The sequence below is a fragment of the Pangasianodon hypophthalmus genome, chromosome 8 (genome assembly GCF_027358585.1).
Source record: "Pangasianodon hypophthalmus isolate fPanHyp1 chromosome 8, fPanHyp1.pri, whole genome shotgun sequence".
NCBI classification, from domain to species: Eukaryota; Metazoa; Chordata; class Actinopteri; order Siluriformes; family Pangasiidae; genus Pangasianodon; species Pangasianodon hypophthalmus.
Genome location: NC_069717.1, coordinates 16,174,825 through 16,192,003, shown reverse-complemented (window position 1 = coordinate 16,192,003; position 17,179 = coordinate 16,174,825). Strand labels below are relative to the sequence as shown.

Below are 17,179 nucleotides of genomic sequence, written 5' to 3'. Positions count from 1 at the left end.
ATTATCCAAGTCCAAAATGCCTGAACAATCCTTTTTTCAGTAGGATCCAGAAAAAAAGGGGGTACAGATATCACATTGCAAAATATATATTTAAATGATTAACTAAAAATAACAAATTCTGTAAATTTGTTGTAAAATACTCCACAAGACCAAACTCTCTCTATGGAAAGCAACAACAATGTGGAGAGCAGTGACACACTTTAATTAAGTGAGAGTACACATCAATTGTTCTTTTGTTTACTGGTTTATATCATTTGGTAAAGATAGTGGTTTTGATAATCCCATGCTTACCTAACCACAGATCTCTGTTCATTAATACTACAGTTTGATTACTACACAACAGTGCAATTAGATGGATTGATTGATAAGAACATGATTATGTTATTTGATGCTGGAAAGTGAATGACAATGCTTTTTGTACCCAGACATTGCTGTTCCCAGATACACTTGAGGCATCACATACCTCTGTTTCCTTGTTCTTATGCCTATGTCTCTTTTTTTTCCCCTAGTATCATCTGGAATGAGTTCTCTCTTTTAAAAAGTTGAATGTGGCCATGAAACATCGCTCATGTAGTGGCCATAACATATCACAAGACACAGTCTGTATGATGTTTTCATGATATCTGATGCTAATTTAATTTACTAATTAGTGTTAGGCAGCAATTGTGTAACTTTCTCCACGTAATTTGTACTTTATCACAAGTCTTTCACACTAACATTAAAAATAAATTTATTTCTAAGATTTACAAATTGTTAGTGCTTACATATTTCCATTATGGATGGGAAATATGGCAAAAATATCTTATGACTTTACAAAACACAACGAGTATCACAATATTTAGGAATGGCAGCAAATCAGTAGAACAAAATTGTGGATAAATATTAGTTCTGTGATACATTTACTTAATGTCTACAAAATAGAAATAAATTATTGAGCATGGGAAATGAGGGAAAGTGAAACATTCGATAGAAAAGATATTTTAACACCCAGTCAGCTATACCATCATATCAACCAGTCCTAATAGCCATGACAATTTATACAATAAAATACAAAGTGTGTGATGTCGAGCCTTCATACATCTGCTGAAAACACTAAATTGTAAAAAGTGAAGTGGTAAGTGAACAAATCGTAAACGTCTGCTACATTTCTGTTTCAATATTAAACAGCACATATCATATCCACTGATATGATACAAAAACAAAAATCACAAATAAATCTACATGTTCTATAATTATATCCTGAAGATATCAGCTGATATTGGGAAATTTTAATGTTCTAATACTGCATGTGTAATGGACCTATTCATGTGTTACAATGATATTGAATGGAGGACAAATAAACAAAAAAGGCTGAGTTTATTATTAGTATCTCTAATAACTTAAATGCATAAAGAAAATGACCGTATAATAAAAATCTAGGTTTTGCTCAAATGAATGCTTCACTGATCTATTTTACGAGCGATAAGCATAAAATCGTGAATTTGCATTCAAATACAAGTACTATCTTCACTGCATAGTAGCAGATAAAACACTATGTGTGCACACACACAATCAAGGGGGCTCCTTTTATTCCTGAAGGGCAGAATGGACAATAGGGAACTGAATTACGTCAACAGCACTGCCTGATACGAGATGGGCAGACAGCAGAGCGGGAGAATGGGGGAAGACAGAGAAAGAAGAATGGACGGATGCAACAAAGGCTCTCTAAAAAAGCGCAAGAAAGACTGGTGTTCAAAATTTCTGCCATCAGACAGGCAAAACAAATAAAGAGAGCTGCTGTACAGGTACACAGCTCAATACGGCCCACCGGACCAAGCTCTGGCTGCGAACAGGGAAGACGAGGCAAGGCTTTATGCTCATACAGATGAGCCATTAGCTCTCTCTCTCTCTCTCTCCCCCCTTTTTCAAAGAAAGGTTTATGGAGACCACTGCTGGGTTGAGGAGGGTGAGGAAAGCCAAGGCTCTTTCTCCTCTGAACTAATGCATCCCCAAAGTTTTGTTAAAGCGTCGTTATTTACTCCTGCACTGAGCCCACAGTCATCCCCAGGAGCGTCGGAGAACAAGGTATTAATATGAAAATGCTGAAAGTTATTGCCATGAAGGACTGTGCTGCTCCCGTGCAGATCAATAGTGAAAAATTGAGGATCTATCCATTTGGGACATTGTTAGTGATTTTTTCGAATGGGGATCCAGCTTAAGCTGTAGGCACGCATCATGATTATGCATCAAGTGTAGTTGTAAGCCAATGCTATGGTGAAGTTCTCATACACACATGCACAGCAAGGGTCAGTTCTGAAGCATGAAGGTCAACATAATGCTTCATCAGTTCAGACTTTCCTGCTTGTGTTTCTTGTCTGAGCCATGTTATTCCAGTTCAACACAGACAAACAGTCTGCTAATGCAGCTCACGTCAAGCATGTTAGAGAGTGGATTTCTTTGTGTGGTGCATAAGACCATCATTATAAAAAAGAGCACAGGCGTATCAAAGCAGCCGTGTTTATCCTGGAACACTTGGTGTGAATGGAAGAAAATGACTCTGGACAGGTATGAAAAAAATCAATCCCCTGGAGGGTCACGGTGATTAAGCCGACGTTTTATGACAGACCTGTTCTCTCCTCTATGAATAGCTGCCCATCACAGCATTAAAAAATACAGTTTATCACCCCACACCTCATGCTGAATATCCGTTTTGAAGTCTCCAGCCCAAAATCTAACAAGGAAGGTTAACCTGCTTAAAGCTTGAGTCAGTTTCACTTCTTCCCTAATGTTATCAGCAAAGCTGAAGAATGTGACTTCTGGACCTCACAACTCAATTCGCTAAAAAATGTCAAGTCTTTTTTTCTCTTTTTCTTCTTCACAAGAGATTTAGAGTGCGTGAGAGAGGTTGTAATCATACATGCATTGTGGCTAAGAAACTGTTCTACATCACACACATCTGCAGATTAAAGCATCAACAGATAAGGATCTCTGATCTGCATTTTGACAATCAGCCATGCAAACATTCACTATTATATAGTTATAATTAATAATATACTGTATGTGGATAATCTGTGAATGGTTGCAAGGCCTGACTTCTGTGCATTAGTGTGTGAATACTCTGTGGTGCTGTCATAGAGCTGGCTCATCCTTCAAGACACCTTCCACTTAAGGTATCCTCTCAGCAAAAACAATGATCCTTCCATCACTGTAAATCCTTCTTAAACTGCCCAATCTATCAAAACCTTGCAGAATGTCACATTTTAAGAACAAGAAAGACAACAAACTCAGACTTACTATGCTGTGAATGAGTGCAATGCTGAAATGAGTCGTTTTAACATTAAATTTGTTCCAACTAGGGAAAAACACTTGCACCAAAGAGGAAAGCTGTAGCTAATGCTCATGGAAGGCAATGTGGTGGCACCATTTGGTGTTCCTGTTACTGCCTGCTAAGGACTGACTCGTACAGAATATGGCAACTCTTGTGTTCCTGATCTCATTTACACCTGAAAGTGACTGAGCCTCCAGACAAACGCAACATATTAATATGGTCCAAGACATTTTGCTGCCACACTATGGAAAACATGTCAAATCCTATTGGTTAACAGTCTGTACAAGGTCTCTATGCTCTTTTCACCAATTAATAAAGCAGTGTGTATCACATGAATGAAACATAAAATCATGTTCGTGTGTTTATGCATCTGGACAACTAAAACGAATGAATGTACCACTGTGCTGCTTCCATAAACACACATTTAACCCCGTCAGTGTGAGGCAGACACACACACGCATACAGCGCCACACATGCAGAATTACAGTGCAATCACATTAATAAAATCCCATCATTAAGAAATGAATATTTATATGATCATTAAAAATCATGATTTTGTTAATTTTCTTCTTTTTCTTTTTTTTTTTTTTTGAATGACAACAATTAATCGTATTTGGCAAAACCAACACTTGGCATATACTATCAAGTACAAAATCTGAGACAGATCATTACGTATAGACTCTTCCCTAACTTACACTGAAACAGGTTTTCATCAGTATCTGGACGAGGCACCAAATATTAGAGTGAGGAAGGTTTGCATTACAAATCCAAACTCGTTTTAATGATGCGGATTTGTTATTGTGGACTATTTTATCATACTGCTCAAAGGACTGCATAAGCCTGCTTCCTACTTGCCAGGACCTGGACCCTCCTGACTGGTCCTTTTAGATGGGTACCCATGGAATTGCCATCTGGCTGGTGTGAATGATTACCAAGGCAACGGCCAAGTGACCTGAGACCAGCAGGAACCAAGGTCATAGAACCCGCTCGCTCTCCATTCTGTGTCATCTTGTTTGTGCCTAAGAGGACTTCTCAGTGAGAATATGTTAAAAAAGTGAAAAGTTTTCTTCACTCTTAGTTTAGGGTGATAAAAGATGGCTAACCAGCAACAAGAACCAAGTTGTGATATCATAGATAGAAGCCTTAATTAATAAATCAAATATGTGACGTCTAGTATAGAAAATGCTGGATTTTTAAGCAGAAATCTCAAAAAGCGCTACTGTATTTATAATATTCTTCAAAAAGATCAACTCTTATAAACCAGGGGACACTATGGAAACACCCTCGAGATGTAACGGCAATATAGCAGTTGGCTTTTAACTTATTATAATTGGAGGGCAACCATCCCGACACCCAGGACACATAGATCCCAGACACAAATATCATCTGACATGGCCATATGCAATGCTGCAGACCAACACAGACAAAAGAGGGTAATAAATCAACTGTCAGCCACAGATCCCCCATATATTCCCCCACTGGTCGATGCAAGCAGACTATTTCCACCCAAGGGGTCTAAGGTTAGAGCACAACAACTGACGAGAAAGACAATATAAGATTTTTGAGGAAGGCAGGACTGCAATCTGAGCTTGTCTATAGATTTTTGATGCAAACAAATTGTCAATATGACTCACTTCTCTGATTTCCTAGTTCTCTAAGATAGGTTTGTTCTCTCCAATGTTTCACAGTCTATATTTAAGGCTAATGTATAGATCTCTGTGAAGTTCAAGTTCATAGGTAGGTGAGGGTACAAAGTAGACACAGTGGCCATGATACCCAACAAGAGAAATATGGGGAGAATAACACACTCACAAGACACACTCACAATGACCATGTCCACCTATAATAAGTCTCTGTATTGTTTCTTTGTTTTGTTGACATTTAAAATGCTTTTGTTTGACTGCACACCCAAAAAACAGTATATCTGACAGGAATACTACTATGTTACCATGCAATGGTTTGCAGTTGATCTAAAGTTTATCACAATTTTTAATCACATAATTTATCTATAATTTAGCCAATTTCATTCTGTTTTGTTCCTTATTTTTCCAGGTCATTCCTTAAGCACATCCACATTCAGTGGTTAATTTTGTGCTTGGATAACTCTGCAACTATAGCACACTGCGTGAGAACTGCGGTTTGACATCTATTATCCTTGCGTGTGTACTTTTAAAGGGTATGAATCAAAGAGAAAAAGAACCAGTGCAAAGATGATCACAATATAATATTCATAAACCTCAGTCAAAACACGTGTCAGTACAATAGTTTAATATGACCCTTGAAGAATGTCTTGTGTGCTAATCACTCATCTTGGAGGGCAGAGCAATTGTCTAACTGATATCTAAGAAATGCTATTTTAAATATAAAATGTACAAGCTCATTTAAAATAGTAACAGATTTTGTCATGTCAATGCAGGCTGGAGTTTCAGCTGCATGTATGTGTAAACCCAATCTAATGTGATGCAAAGAAAAATGAAGGATGCTGACAGCGCATTCAGTAACTGCATTCAGCTCGCCTTGAATTGTCATCGGGTGCAGGTGAACACATCAATAACCCAGACCAGGTGTGACCTAGACTAACTCACAGAACAAAGTAAAGTCTTAAGACTCACATGTGCAAACGTGTGCATTCTAAAAAAGAGGATTTGCACACGACTGGGAAGCTAGGTATTACGGGTTTAATAACATAGTGGTCAAACCCTGCAGCATGGCAAATTCAATAATATTGGCTACTACTGTTTACTGTTCCAACTGTTTGAATGCGTTCCATCTAAAAATTAGGTTTGTCTTTGTGTGTGTGTGTGTGTGTGTGTGTGTGTGTAACCATATTTAGCTCTCAAAATAAATTCCCCATTTGAAATAATGACTTGCAGCTACCTAGAGTTTAGAATAAGAGTGTGTCCTCAGTGTGTAGAGTCCCGACTCCAGCACTTCATTCCAGGCTTACTACAGTAGCACTGCTCATCACTCTGTACGGGATCTCCCTGCAAAATACAGCTGCTCTTCGCACAAATCAATATCACAGTCGATCGCGTCTACGGAGACGGAAACAGAACGTCGCAAGCAGTGGCTATATGTTTGAAAAACTAAAAGGCGAGCGAACTGCTCCACTGCCTCCATCACACACATTTAAACCCATCAGTGTCGGCGAGCGCACACACACACACACACACACACACGGCCACACACCGCGGCGCAAAACGCGATTCCTCCCCGGCTCGGCTTTTTCCCTCCATGCTCCCGTCATTTCTCATGTTACAGGACATCAATCACGCGCCTCAGACGCTGCCCTTGCGCCGGCCCGGGCTGATTTACAAACATTAGCAGGGAATGCAATTACACAGTCCTTGGCCGAGCCCGGCTCACGATGCGGGGAGAAACGGCAGGCGGACACACAAAACCACGCTTTGCGCGTTGCAAGCTGCCACACAGCGCTAAAGCCAGCAGCTCGCTCCGCGTGAGCGCACTGCAACGCAACGTCGCCGCTCGTGACGAAACCTTTTGTCTCTGGTCGAGCGGTGACCGCATTATTCACGCAGAAAAACACCAAGTGACTGCGCAGAAGCTGTAGGCTGCCCCGTGTTAATGAAAAGAATTAGCGTAGCGGAAAAATCAGTTTGGTCATTTAAAACAACCGGGATAGGGTCCTTTAAAACAGGCTGTATTTTTCTCTCTTATTGCGCCAAACAAGGCTGTAGCCTGAGAACAATTAACACACTGAAAGTTACCCTGTCTGCAAACATAGCGGAATGTTCTGCTACTTATGCAGAAGTTAGCATTATACTCGACCTGATAAACAAAAATACACAAAGCTCAAGGTAAGAACTTTTCCTGACAAGCCTATTCATCGTGTGGACCTGGTGAAGCTGCACATCACAAGTGCGGGCTCAAATGAACACAAACATGCAGCATTAATGCACGATTATTGCCTTACCATACAATAACAACATCTCCCGCATGAGACCGAGAGAGAAACAGAGGCAGTGACGGGCAGCATGCCTCCTCAGCACCCGCACGCAGCTTAGTCACGCGCCGCCTCGGAAACTCAGCACAATAAACGCCTTTTAAAAAGTTAAGTGCACACACCAAGACTCGCGAGAGCATTAAAAGTTTCCATGCCGAAGCACGACAGACGATAAGCGGAGCAAACGCTCAGGAAAGAAGCGGGAAAGGCTCGGAGAAGCAGAGCATGCAGAGAGGCACCGCGCTGCTCTCCTCTCCGCTCCGCTCCACTCCGCTCCGCCGCTGATCAATGATTGAACCGAACAAAGGCACAACAGGATCAATTTCTAATAACTATCAATGCAACGGCTTTTGTTTCGCCCCAAAAAGTCGCCACGAAATCAAATTTCCTTCTTTGCATCGTGCAGTACCTCGTAAACGACTGTTTACTGCAGTGAGGTGAGAGAGATGACCTACCTGCAGCCGCCGTAGATCAAATTTCTTCCAATATTGAAACATCGATCCCACATCGGCGGCCATCTTGGGGTATATTGAGGAGATTTTTTTTGCACCGGCTACAATAAATATATGGGCTGGATTCCCCTCGTTAAGCAACGTTGACGCTCCTCCGCGTGAAAAAAAAATGTTATGAAAATAGCAGCCCCCCTAAAAACTTAACGCTGATGAGTGAAGAAGCAGCGCGACAGGACGCCGGGGATGTGTTTAGAAAAGTAGAAGAAAACGCACTCGGCTGGAGCGGTTCAGGGATTAACTGGCCAAGTGCACTTGATTTGGGTTCGGGAAAGTTATCGATACTGACGTAACGCGCTGATCGATATCGTCTGGTATCGGAAAGGAGAACAACGGAATAATGAAATAATATGGTTTTGTGCATAAAAGGATAAAATTAAAAAATAAAGTGAAGTGTTTTAATGATGGTCAATAAACAAGTAGCTCAGGTGACATATGAACAAGAACAAACTACAAATACAAACCAAACTGTTTCTGCTTTTCTAAGTGTTTAGTGTTATACCTGAAATGATGACCAGTTCAAATTACAGCTTTATTACTCACTCTCTCTCTCTCCCTCTCTCTCTCTCTCTCTCTCTCTCTCTCTCTCTATATATATATATATATATATATATATATATATATATATATATTGCTTTTCTGTTTATTTAAATACAGCTACAAATAAACTATTTTTGCAAAGACGAACCTGACACATGGTAATTTATACCATGAATGTGCAATGTGTGAAAAACGAAATTTGAAGTTTTTTGCTAGAAAAAGAGAAAATAATAATAATAATAAAAAGAGAGAAAGAATCAGCAACAGCAGCTCTGATGTGAAATGCAGCTATGCTGTTCCACACATGCATATAAAACCAAAACCAGAACTAATTCAAAAGGATTTGAAAGAAAAGTTACTTTGTTACTTTGTTTCTGTAAAAGATTGCGTGCTGTTGTGGAAAATGAATCAATGTTTTTATCACTTTTATCACTTTTATTCATATATGTATAGCTATTTCACTGTCCTATTTTTTCATTTATTACTAAAAAAAAAAAAGAAAAAGATATATTTTCACCATGTCGGTCGTTTCCATCATTTGAAATGGTAAATGCAAAAGCTCTTTTCATAAATTCTTAACATCACTTGCTCCCTCTTGTGGAAGACCTTTTTTTTTTCTTTTTTTTTTCTTTTGGATGTTAAAATATTAGTACCAGTATCTTCAGTATCTTGGTTCCTAAAAATGAGAACAGTCAATACAGTAAAATAGTTGCAGGCCTGGCAGAGACTACATATCACTAACCATCTGAAAGCTCGCAGATTCACAGCCCACACTATTAGAGGGAAGATTCTACTCAAATATGCATAGCATTATTTCGTTTTCAAAAAAATACCCAGGCAGTTACAAATTGATTTGATCATTTTCAGATAATATTCAGTTCTCATAGTTAAACATTTTGAAATCATAGGTTGCGAGAAATTACAATGGGAACACATCTGTCATTTTTCTTTTTGTTATTAATGCCAAACTGAGCCTAGGAGTCAACTGTTTCTTTAGCTTGAAATGCTAAATACACTTTATAAACCCCTAAGGGACATATTATAGGGGCTTATTAAAAGTTTCAGTTTTATTGCCTTTTATTTATGGCTTCAGGGGGAATACAATGCATCAGTCTCATAAGAAGGCAATAATGTATCCTGTTTTCATAGGGTTCATTGTTAAATTTGAAATTTAAATAAGTGTTGATATGCAAGCAGGATGCATCCGTGCATATTACTTTTGTTCAGATGTAAATGTGGAAATATTTTGAAGGTGCTTCTTCCACCACCCCCATATCATTTGCAGAGAACAATGAAACAATGAGAGTTGTAAATTTTCACAGATTTCTGAGTAATGTTGCCCTGCTCACTTACAAACCAGGACTCATTAGGGTTTGGTGATATGAAATGGTTGACAATTCTAAATGGACTACAAATACTGAATTACACTGCCCTTTTTGACACCTACTGCAATGATGAGCCAATTAAATAATTAAAAACGATTCAAATTATATAACTGCATTTCTTGTGCAGAAAACGTGTGGACATTCGACTATAACTGAACAATTCATTCTTGGACTATTTAGAAATGCAGTTGAAATATGGTTATATTGATTATCTCTTGAGTCCAAAAGGCATTAAAACAGGTGTGTGTTGCAAGTGCCTGCAGGTGGCTAAAATAACAGATATCAGTGTAAAACATTGTTATCAGCCCATTTATACATTTATTGCAACATTTCTTACAGGCATCAAATTACCATTGGTATGTAATAATGTGTACTTGATTCTTGTCAAATAAGCACAACAGATCAATAAAGACCAAATGCCTTAAAGGAGCATTAAAAAATTTCCATTTGCTTGTGGCTCCTCTAAACTTCACTTCGTTTCAGCATGTTTACTGAGTCAGTAGAGTACGCAAGGCAACAGCTGTTATATGAATAGCCTTAACAAGTACCTGCGTGTCTGTTGATAAAATTGCTTACACTTTTAGCAGAAAGACCTTGACTACTTTATCTTGGTCAGGGTCACGGTGGGTCCAAGGAACATTTGGTCCAAGGGCACACGGCAAGGATACAACCTAGATTAGACTATCAAACTGGATCACATACATTTGCACATTCATTCACATATAGGAGAACCCGGAGAAACCAGAGAACCCTGAGGAATTCCACGCAGATGTGGGGAAAACATGTAGAGAAACTCCACGCAGTCAGTAACCCGAGCTCAGGATTGTACTGCGGACCCTGGAGCTGTGAGGCGGCAACGCTACCCACATTGTTTTTGAAAATAAATTGCATAACCGCAGGGTATGATGAGCTGTGGACAGCATGACACCACACACCTTTTCTTATATTAAATGCTACAGATTGAGATGTTGGCTAAATCTCTTTTAATGTAGTGCTGTGATAGTATGCTTGCTTTGTATTTCGTAAGAACACTAACAACCTATTGTGTGTTACTGTTACCTGTGTGATATGACATGCATATTACCTCAGATCCAAGTTTTATTTGACAGGTAGAAAATGTTCTGAGAGATGGAATCAACAGCATAGACATTAAGATGCTGTATATTTGCAATATTTACATAATAATAGTACAGTACAGTAGTGTATGATGTATAACTGAATATAAAAACATCATTCTGATTATTCAGATAATATGTTCTGAATAAATAAAAATACAGATATGAATAATAGGTACAGTAATTGGGTCTTTTTTTTTTTGTATTTATTTATTTTATATTTTTTTAGAAAGCTTGCCAGGAACGTTCATCAGGAACGTATCTGGTTGAGGTGTGCATCAGAAAAAGTCGCACGAGTCTGAGATTCTTACTTTTATACTTTTATACTCTATAAGGGCTGGGCAAACATAATGTACATTCAGTCATAGAAATACTCTTAAGACCAGTTCCTTTATTTTTACATACTGTTGAAGTGTACAAGATTCCAGCTCAGACCCTAGCTTGGAAAACTATGCATTATAATACATGTGGTGAAGGCCATCATAGGAAAATGAAAAAGCAGGTTTGTCAATAGGTCATGTAATCAGTTAAAATGCTAATACCTATATAAATCAAAATTATGATCTGTTTCATCTAATGTGCTTGAATTCTTAGCTGAACCTCTCCCTTTTTCTAGAGACACACTGTAGTGTTCATTAAATGTATACAGTGGTCTACTGGAAATATTTTCATATACCTATGAAACATGCATATACTGTACATAAATAAATATTAGATATTTCATATATAATTTTCATTTATTTCTTCTTTTAGCAGAGCAACTAAAAAACATGGAAATATTGACAAGCTTGCAACTGTTGTACAATAACGGCTCTTAATTAGTATGAGCAGATATTGTAAGACAGAAGATTGTAAGACAGAACAGACTAAATACATTTAGAGCTGTGATAACAGATAACAATATATGAGGGTATTAATGTAAATGGAAACGGTCATTTTAATTTGGGCTAAAAAGATGAGGAACCTCAAAACTCTTGTTACCCTGAGGGGCCAGATTATATTATATTAGCCTGCCTGTTTTTCTTACAGACAGCACTGCCAGACATCCTAAGGAAGACTGGAGTTGCAAGAATGTAATTATGTAATTTGGGGTAAGTGAGGAGCAGGGCCTTTCAGCATTTGAAAGCAGGCAGAAGAGTTTTGCACTGAAATCATGCTGCAACTGGGAGTACTGGAGAGAATCATAGGAAAGAAGTCAGTCGACACAATTCTGAAAGATTATTGAAAAATTATTAAAAGACTCTAAAAGTTTACTAAAAGAATAATGATTCTAACCATTCTGTATTGACCTGCATCTGGCAGCACATCTAAAAACCGTTTGTGCTGATTATTGTTGTACTTTTTTTTTTTTTTTACCTACTCATTTAAATTAAGGTTAGAAATAGTTGCATAGTTCCACATAATTTTGCTCCAATGTAAAAAAAAAAAAAAATTTAAATAAATAAAATAAAAGTTAGACTATAGCTGTTATCTTACAACTCTAATAGGGTAAATGCTGTTGCAGTGCTTTAAACTACATTCAACTGAAAACCAAACCAAAATCTAACCAAACTAGTACAACTTGTGCTGATTTCTTCTTTTTTTTGCATGTTTGAGATATTACATATTCCATTTACTGTCAATCCCAGCCGTTGACTAACATTGCTATATAACTTTACAATATCTCAGAAACCAAAACAGCAAAGACAATACTTACAGTATAGTACAAATCAACACAAATTCTGCTTATGGCAGAGGGGGAGGGATTGGGGACCACATCACAGTGGATCTATATTTTGTCATTCTATTAGTACTTGTCTATTTTTTTATTACGGTAAAACTGTGGCACACAATCTTCACAGACAAAAAACTCACCACGCTCACCAATAGCAGTGCAATGTCATTTTACAATGTCAATAGACTGAGCACCTGGACAAACAAATGTAGCAGGCCAGACTCTAAGGTTGCCTTTCAAACGGAACACAACTGTCGTGTTCCAGGATGACAACTGTAGTTTACCTTGCGTGACAGAACACTGGGACACTACCTGGCCTGCAAAATCACCTGAACTCAATCCCATAGAAACTTCTGTGGTTAAGCAGCCTTCTAAAGTAAACTGACAGACATTCATCATTAATTTAAGACATCTTCTTCTGTTATGTGTTTAAGCCTCAATAAACCCCATTCTGTCTAGATTCCTACAACATGTAAGGAATTATAGCTTACTGCCTTCTACATGGATAAGCACCATGACATTTTTAGCAAAGGGGAAGGATACAGATAATGACTTCATATACTAAGATCGCATTTCACATATTATTGTCTCCGAAACATATTCTGAAATCCACAGTGATAACGGGTTAAGCAAGCTTAAGCAAGAAAAAATGCTCAAAAGTTTAACTGAATGTTCATGGAGGTGTATTTAGTTGGGTGATTGGTTGTAGCACAGATAATCTGTGATGTTCGTGAAGACATCTACGGTGCAAAGGGATGTTATATGACCCATAATTAACACAAAGACATGATTATACACAGGATTTATCTAATTGTGTATGAAAAAACAATCATTTCTTCATCTGAAATTTGAATCCTGGACCAGATTAAAAGTCTGATGCACAACCACCTGAACTATCCTGGCCCTGCAGAAAATATTCATTATGGTGTCTGGATGCGTCAGGATTCAGACCAAGCAAACACACACGTCTACCCTTCATCCCAAAAGACCAATGTATCTTGTCATCTCGAGGACATACTTACTAATCCATTAAGCGCTGCACTAGTAATGGATGATCTGAGTGAAAGATGCACAGCCTACCGTGTATCACCACTGGCACGGGTTTGTACCTTTTGGAGAAGTAATTCAAAACTATTGCATTAGTCTGGCAAATCAGATGTTATTAATTTATTATAGTGGCTACATTTGTACATTATTTTGTAAACGACTACACATTTTATGATATCTACTGCCACGAGTGAGAAAAACAGCAGAGAGTGCTTTACTGCTGTTTTTCTCACTCTTCTGCAGCAGTGAAAGTATCTGAAAATAATCCCCTTCTTGAATGGATTACCAATCAAACAGTTCTTAAACAGGGACCTGTCAACATCCAACACTCACTATAATCCTACAGCTGATCCACAGGAAAGAGGAGCTGGAAACAGGAGCACCTCCTCACTATGCTAATTATAAATCTTAGAAACAAATAGTTCCATCATAGCACATTAATTCTTTTCACCTAAAAGAAACCAAAAATATGTTCAACATTAACACTGTATTAAGGTCACTAATTTTTTTTTTTTTTTCTCTCTCTCTCTCTCTCTCTCTTATGTAGACACCTAAAAGAGAAAAAATGTAAATAGATGAAAGCCATTACTGGTCTAACATACAGTATATTAGAACGGAAAACCCTCTATATTTACTGCAGTGAGAGCTTCGCATATGACATTTCATATTTGGTAACACTGGTGAATAATTGGTGAATGCAGAGTCTGTCAAGTGGCATTAGAGTAGTGAGATTATTTACACTCTGAGCTAACACACACTCACTCATATACATACACACAAACACATACATACAAATTGTTAGCTGTCTGAGACTTGGGTGGAAAATGGAGAAGGACAGACATTCTTTCAAGTATCATGGAGACAGTGGAAAAGAGGACAAACAGGATAAATGTGAAACTAATCCAAAATGACAGTGACGGACATGCACGCACACACACACACGCACACACACACACTCTTCCCCAATTTCTCTTTTCCTCCACTCACCTACACACAATATCTAACTACAAACACACAAACGGCTATAAAAAGAAAGTGAGTGACAGCAAAATTGTAGAAGCAGCAAAAGAAATTTAATCAGCATTAGCTACACATAGAGGAAGAGAGAAAATTTGGCAGTGATTTGTACTTTACTTCCTGTACTTTGCTTCCACTGCTGAAACATCTCTCTTTTTCCAGCTGCCACAGACCTTCACATTGGTGCCAACTACAGAGGTGGCTTAATTAACAAAAAAGATCAACCTTTGCAGCACTTGGTGTGGTAACTAAACCCCAGTGTGTCAGGGTCCTTTAGCATGATACACGGAAAGTGTCTCTGAACACTAGCTCTAACCTCTGGACACTGATGGTGCAGGTTGGCTGAATGTGAAAAAGGAAAATGTGAGATTTGGTCTAGAATTCTTTCGATTCATATGTCTAAATGATTAAGTAATTATTCCTGTCCAGTGTCTAACAGCCTCCATTACCAGACACGTGTCCCTCAGCAGCTAAAGACGCCTTCTGACATACAGTATGTCATCATGACTGAGTTATCAACCTTTACCAGCACATCTAAGGTCATTTTGTCAGACAGAAATCACACTGTCAGGTTAAAATGCACATCTTTATGGTCCAAGGTGCAGAATAATAGTTTGTGGGACCAGTGATAGCCTAAGTTTTGAAATGTAAATGTAAAGAATATTGCTGCTTTTAAGACACAGGAACAGAGAGAGGAGGACATGTTCACAGGCAAGAGCTCTTATCCTTATAAGTATGGGCCTAAGGGTCATCTTCGAATTATGCTGAGGGATAGAAGCCATGATTTAACTGACCAAAAGTTAGGTAACTTGCTGTTGTGATTTTTGTTTTTGTTCATGTTAATTTTTTCCATGCTAATTGTCCATCTGATCTTAAGTGTGCATATTTATTGGCATATTTAAACAATTTATTTAGACAATGTATTGACTGATTTATTTACATGTAGCCCATCTTTAAGAGTTGCATGCAACAGTACCATAGTTATTAGTTGGCAAGTTTCAAGTTTATTTTCATGTGCATAAAGAGTGCTGTAAGCATCTATATACAATGAAATTCTTGGACTACAGTTGCACACTCCTACAAAGACAGTGCAAAAATTATAAATAAACTCTTAACAAGTAGTACAATAAATATAAACTGCAATCAGACAGAAAATGCAAGATTTTGCAAAATTATAAAGGTGCAAAATTGTAAATGCAAGTATGACATTAATGTTTTTGTCTCCTCTTTAGGACGTGCACCAATCTAAGCATCATACCTGTAGTATTTAAGTGCAATTTCAGCCACTGCTTTATTAGATGAATCATGTTCATTTTGATCCTTGAGTAGTGAACATGGTCTACAGTACCAGCTGACATCTTTCAGTTATGAAAAAAAAAAAAACAATTGACATATCTCCTTATATTTTTGGAGGAAGTTATTTAGTCATTAGGTTCAAAAATGGAAACTGGGAAATTTGTTTAATACAAATACAAATTTGCACATTTGTTGTGTTTGTTGTGTCACTTTAAGAAAGAAATCTAAGAAAAATCTAAATTAAGGATTAGTTATAGTAGATTCTAGTATTAGAATGTTGTGCTTTCCAAAAGCCCTTTCTCAGAACAACTGCACCAACCGTGTCAGCTGGCTTCATGAGATATTTATGTGCCCTGTGTGCTCCCTTAGGTTGATTTCTCTGTCACAGGCGTTAATGAAAAGTCCAGTGCTTGATACTTTTCAGTTGAAGGTGTTCATGCTGACTTTGATAAGCTGAATTTAGAAAAGTCAATGAAGTTTCTACTGGATTGTCTACTTTGGATACTCATTATATCCTTAAATGTCATCAGTAGAAGTGCATTGTCGTCTGTAGGTAGTAAATATAAGACCTGAGTTTCACCTTATACAGCCTGTTGCTTGCACAGTGGATAATAACCTTACAGGATGTCTAGGTTTATCCTTTTAGGGATATCCATTGATGAATTATGTATGAGCATTCTACTCATTCTGTTCCAGGAAACATTTACAAAACATAAAATAAAGAGTTTATGATAGCATGAGCACTCATTCAAAGCACTGCCCATTAAGTCTTTTGAAGGGATAATAATAATAATTTTACCAATTTCAGCTAAACCAAATTAATGATGACATGTATTCAAATTTCATTTTATTTTACAGTATCTACACTGTGACTTACAATACACAGTATAACGTTATCTAGCAATAACAATTTCATATTTAAATGGCAAACTGTTTTGTGCTTCTATGATCACCAGATGGCACCAAAGCATAGACAAATGCAAATCTTAAAAAGAGTTTGAACAAATATAATTATTTATAAATCTCAGTGGAAAATATTTCATGATGTTGTCATTCTTATTTTGTGAAACTGTCATTCAGAACACAGCATGAAAAAAAATTGGTAGTGTATCACATTTTGAAATACATCTGAAACCTGAGATGTGGCAAGTTCAGATTCCACTGTAGTGATCAATGTAGTCATTGTAGGGGTTTACATGCTCTCCACAGTGCTGGATGCAGCTGATTACACAGAGCAAGAGCAGTTACACCTCACCATTAGCAATGCAAAGGTGGACCTCTGCTG

At 37.7% G+C, this 17,179-nt stretch overlaps 1 protein-coding gene across 6 annotated transcripts in view; it reads right to left on the bottom strand.

Annotated features, from left to right (window-relative positions):
• Nucleotides 1-7,988, bottom strand: part of cux2b (cut-like homeobox 2b) — a 118,191-nt gene extending 110,203 nt beyond the window's left edge. For 2 of the 6 annotated variants that reach the window (XM_053235953.1, XM_034306837.2), the window contains exon 1: nt 7,727-7,987. In XM_053235953.1, coding sequence (XP_053091928.1) covers nt 7,727-7,779 — 53 coding nt within the window. In that variant the 5' untranslated portion in view covers nt 7,780-7,987. Of the gene's footprint in view, nt 1-6,184; nt 7,455-7,726 lie in introns of those variants that run through there. The other 4 variants (XM_034306836.2, XM_034306839.2, XM_053235954.1 and 1 more) reach the window with 4 other exon arrangements.
• Nucleotides 7,989-17,179: the final 9,191 nt, after the last annotated feature.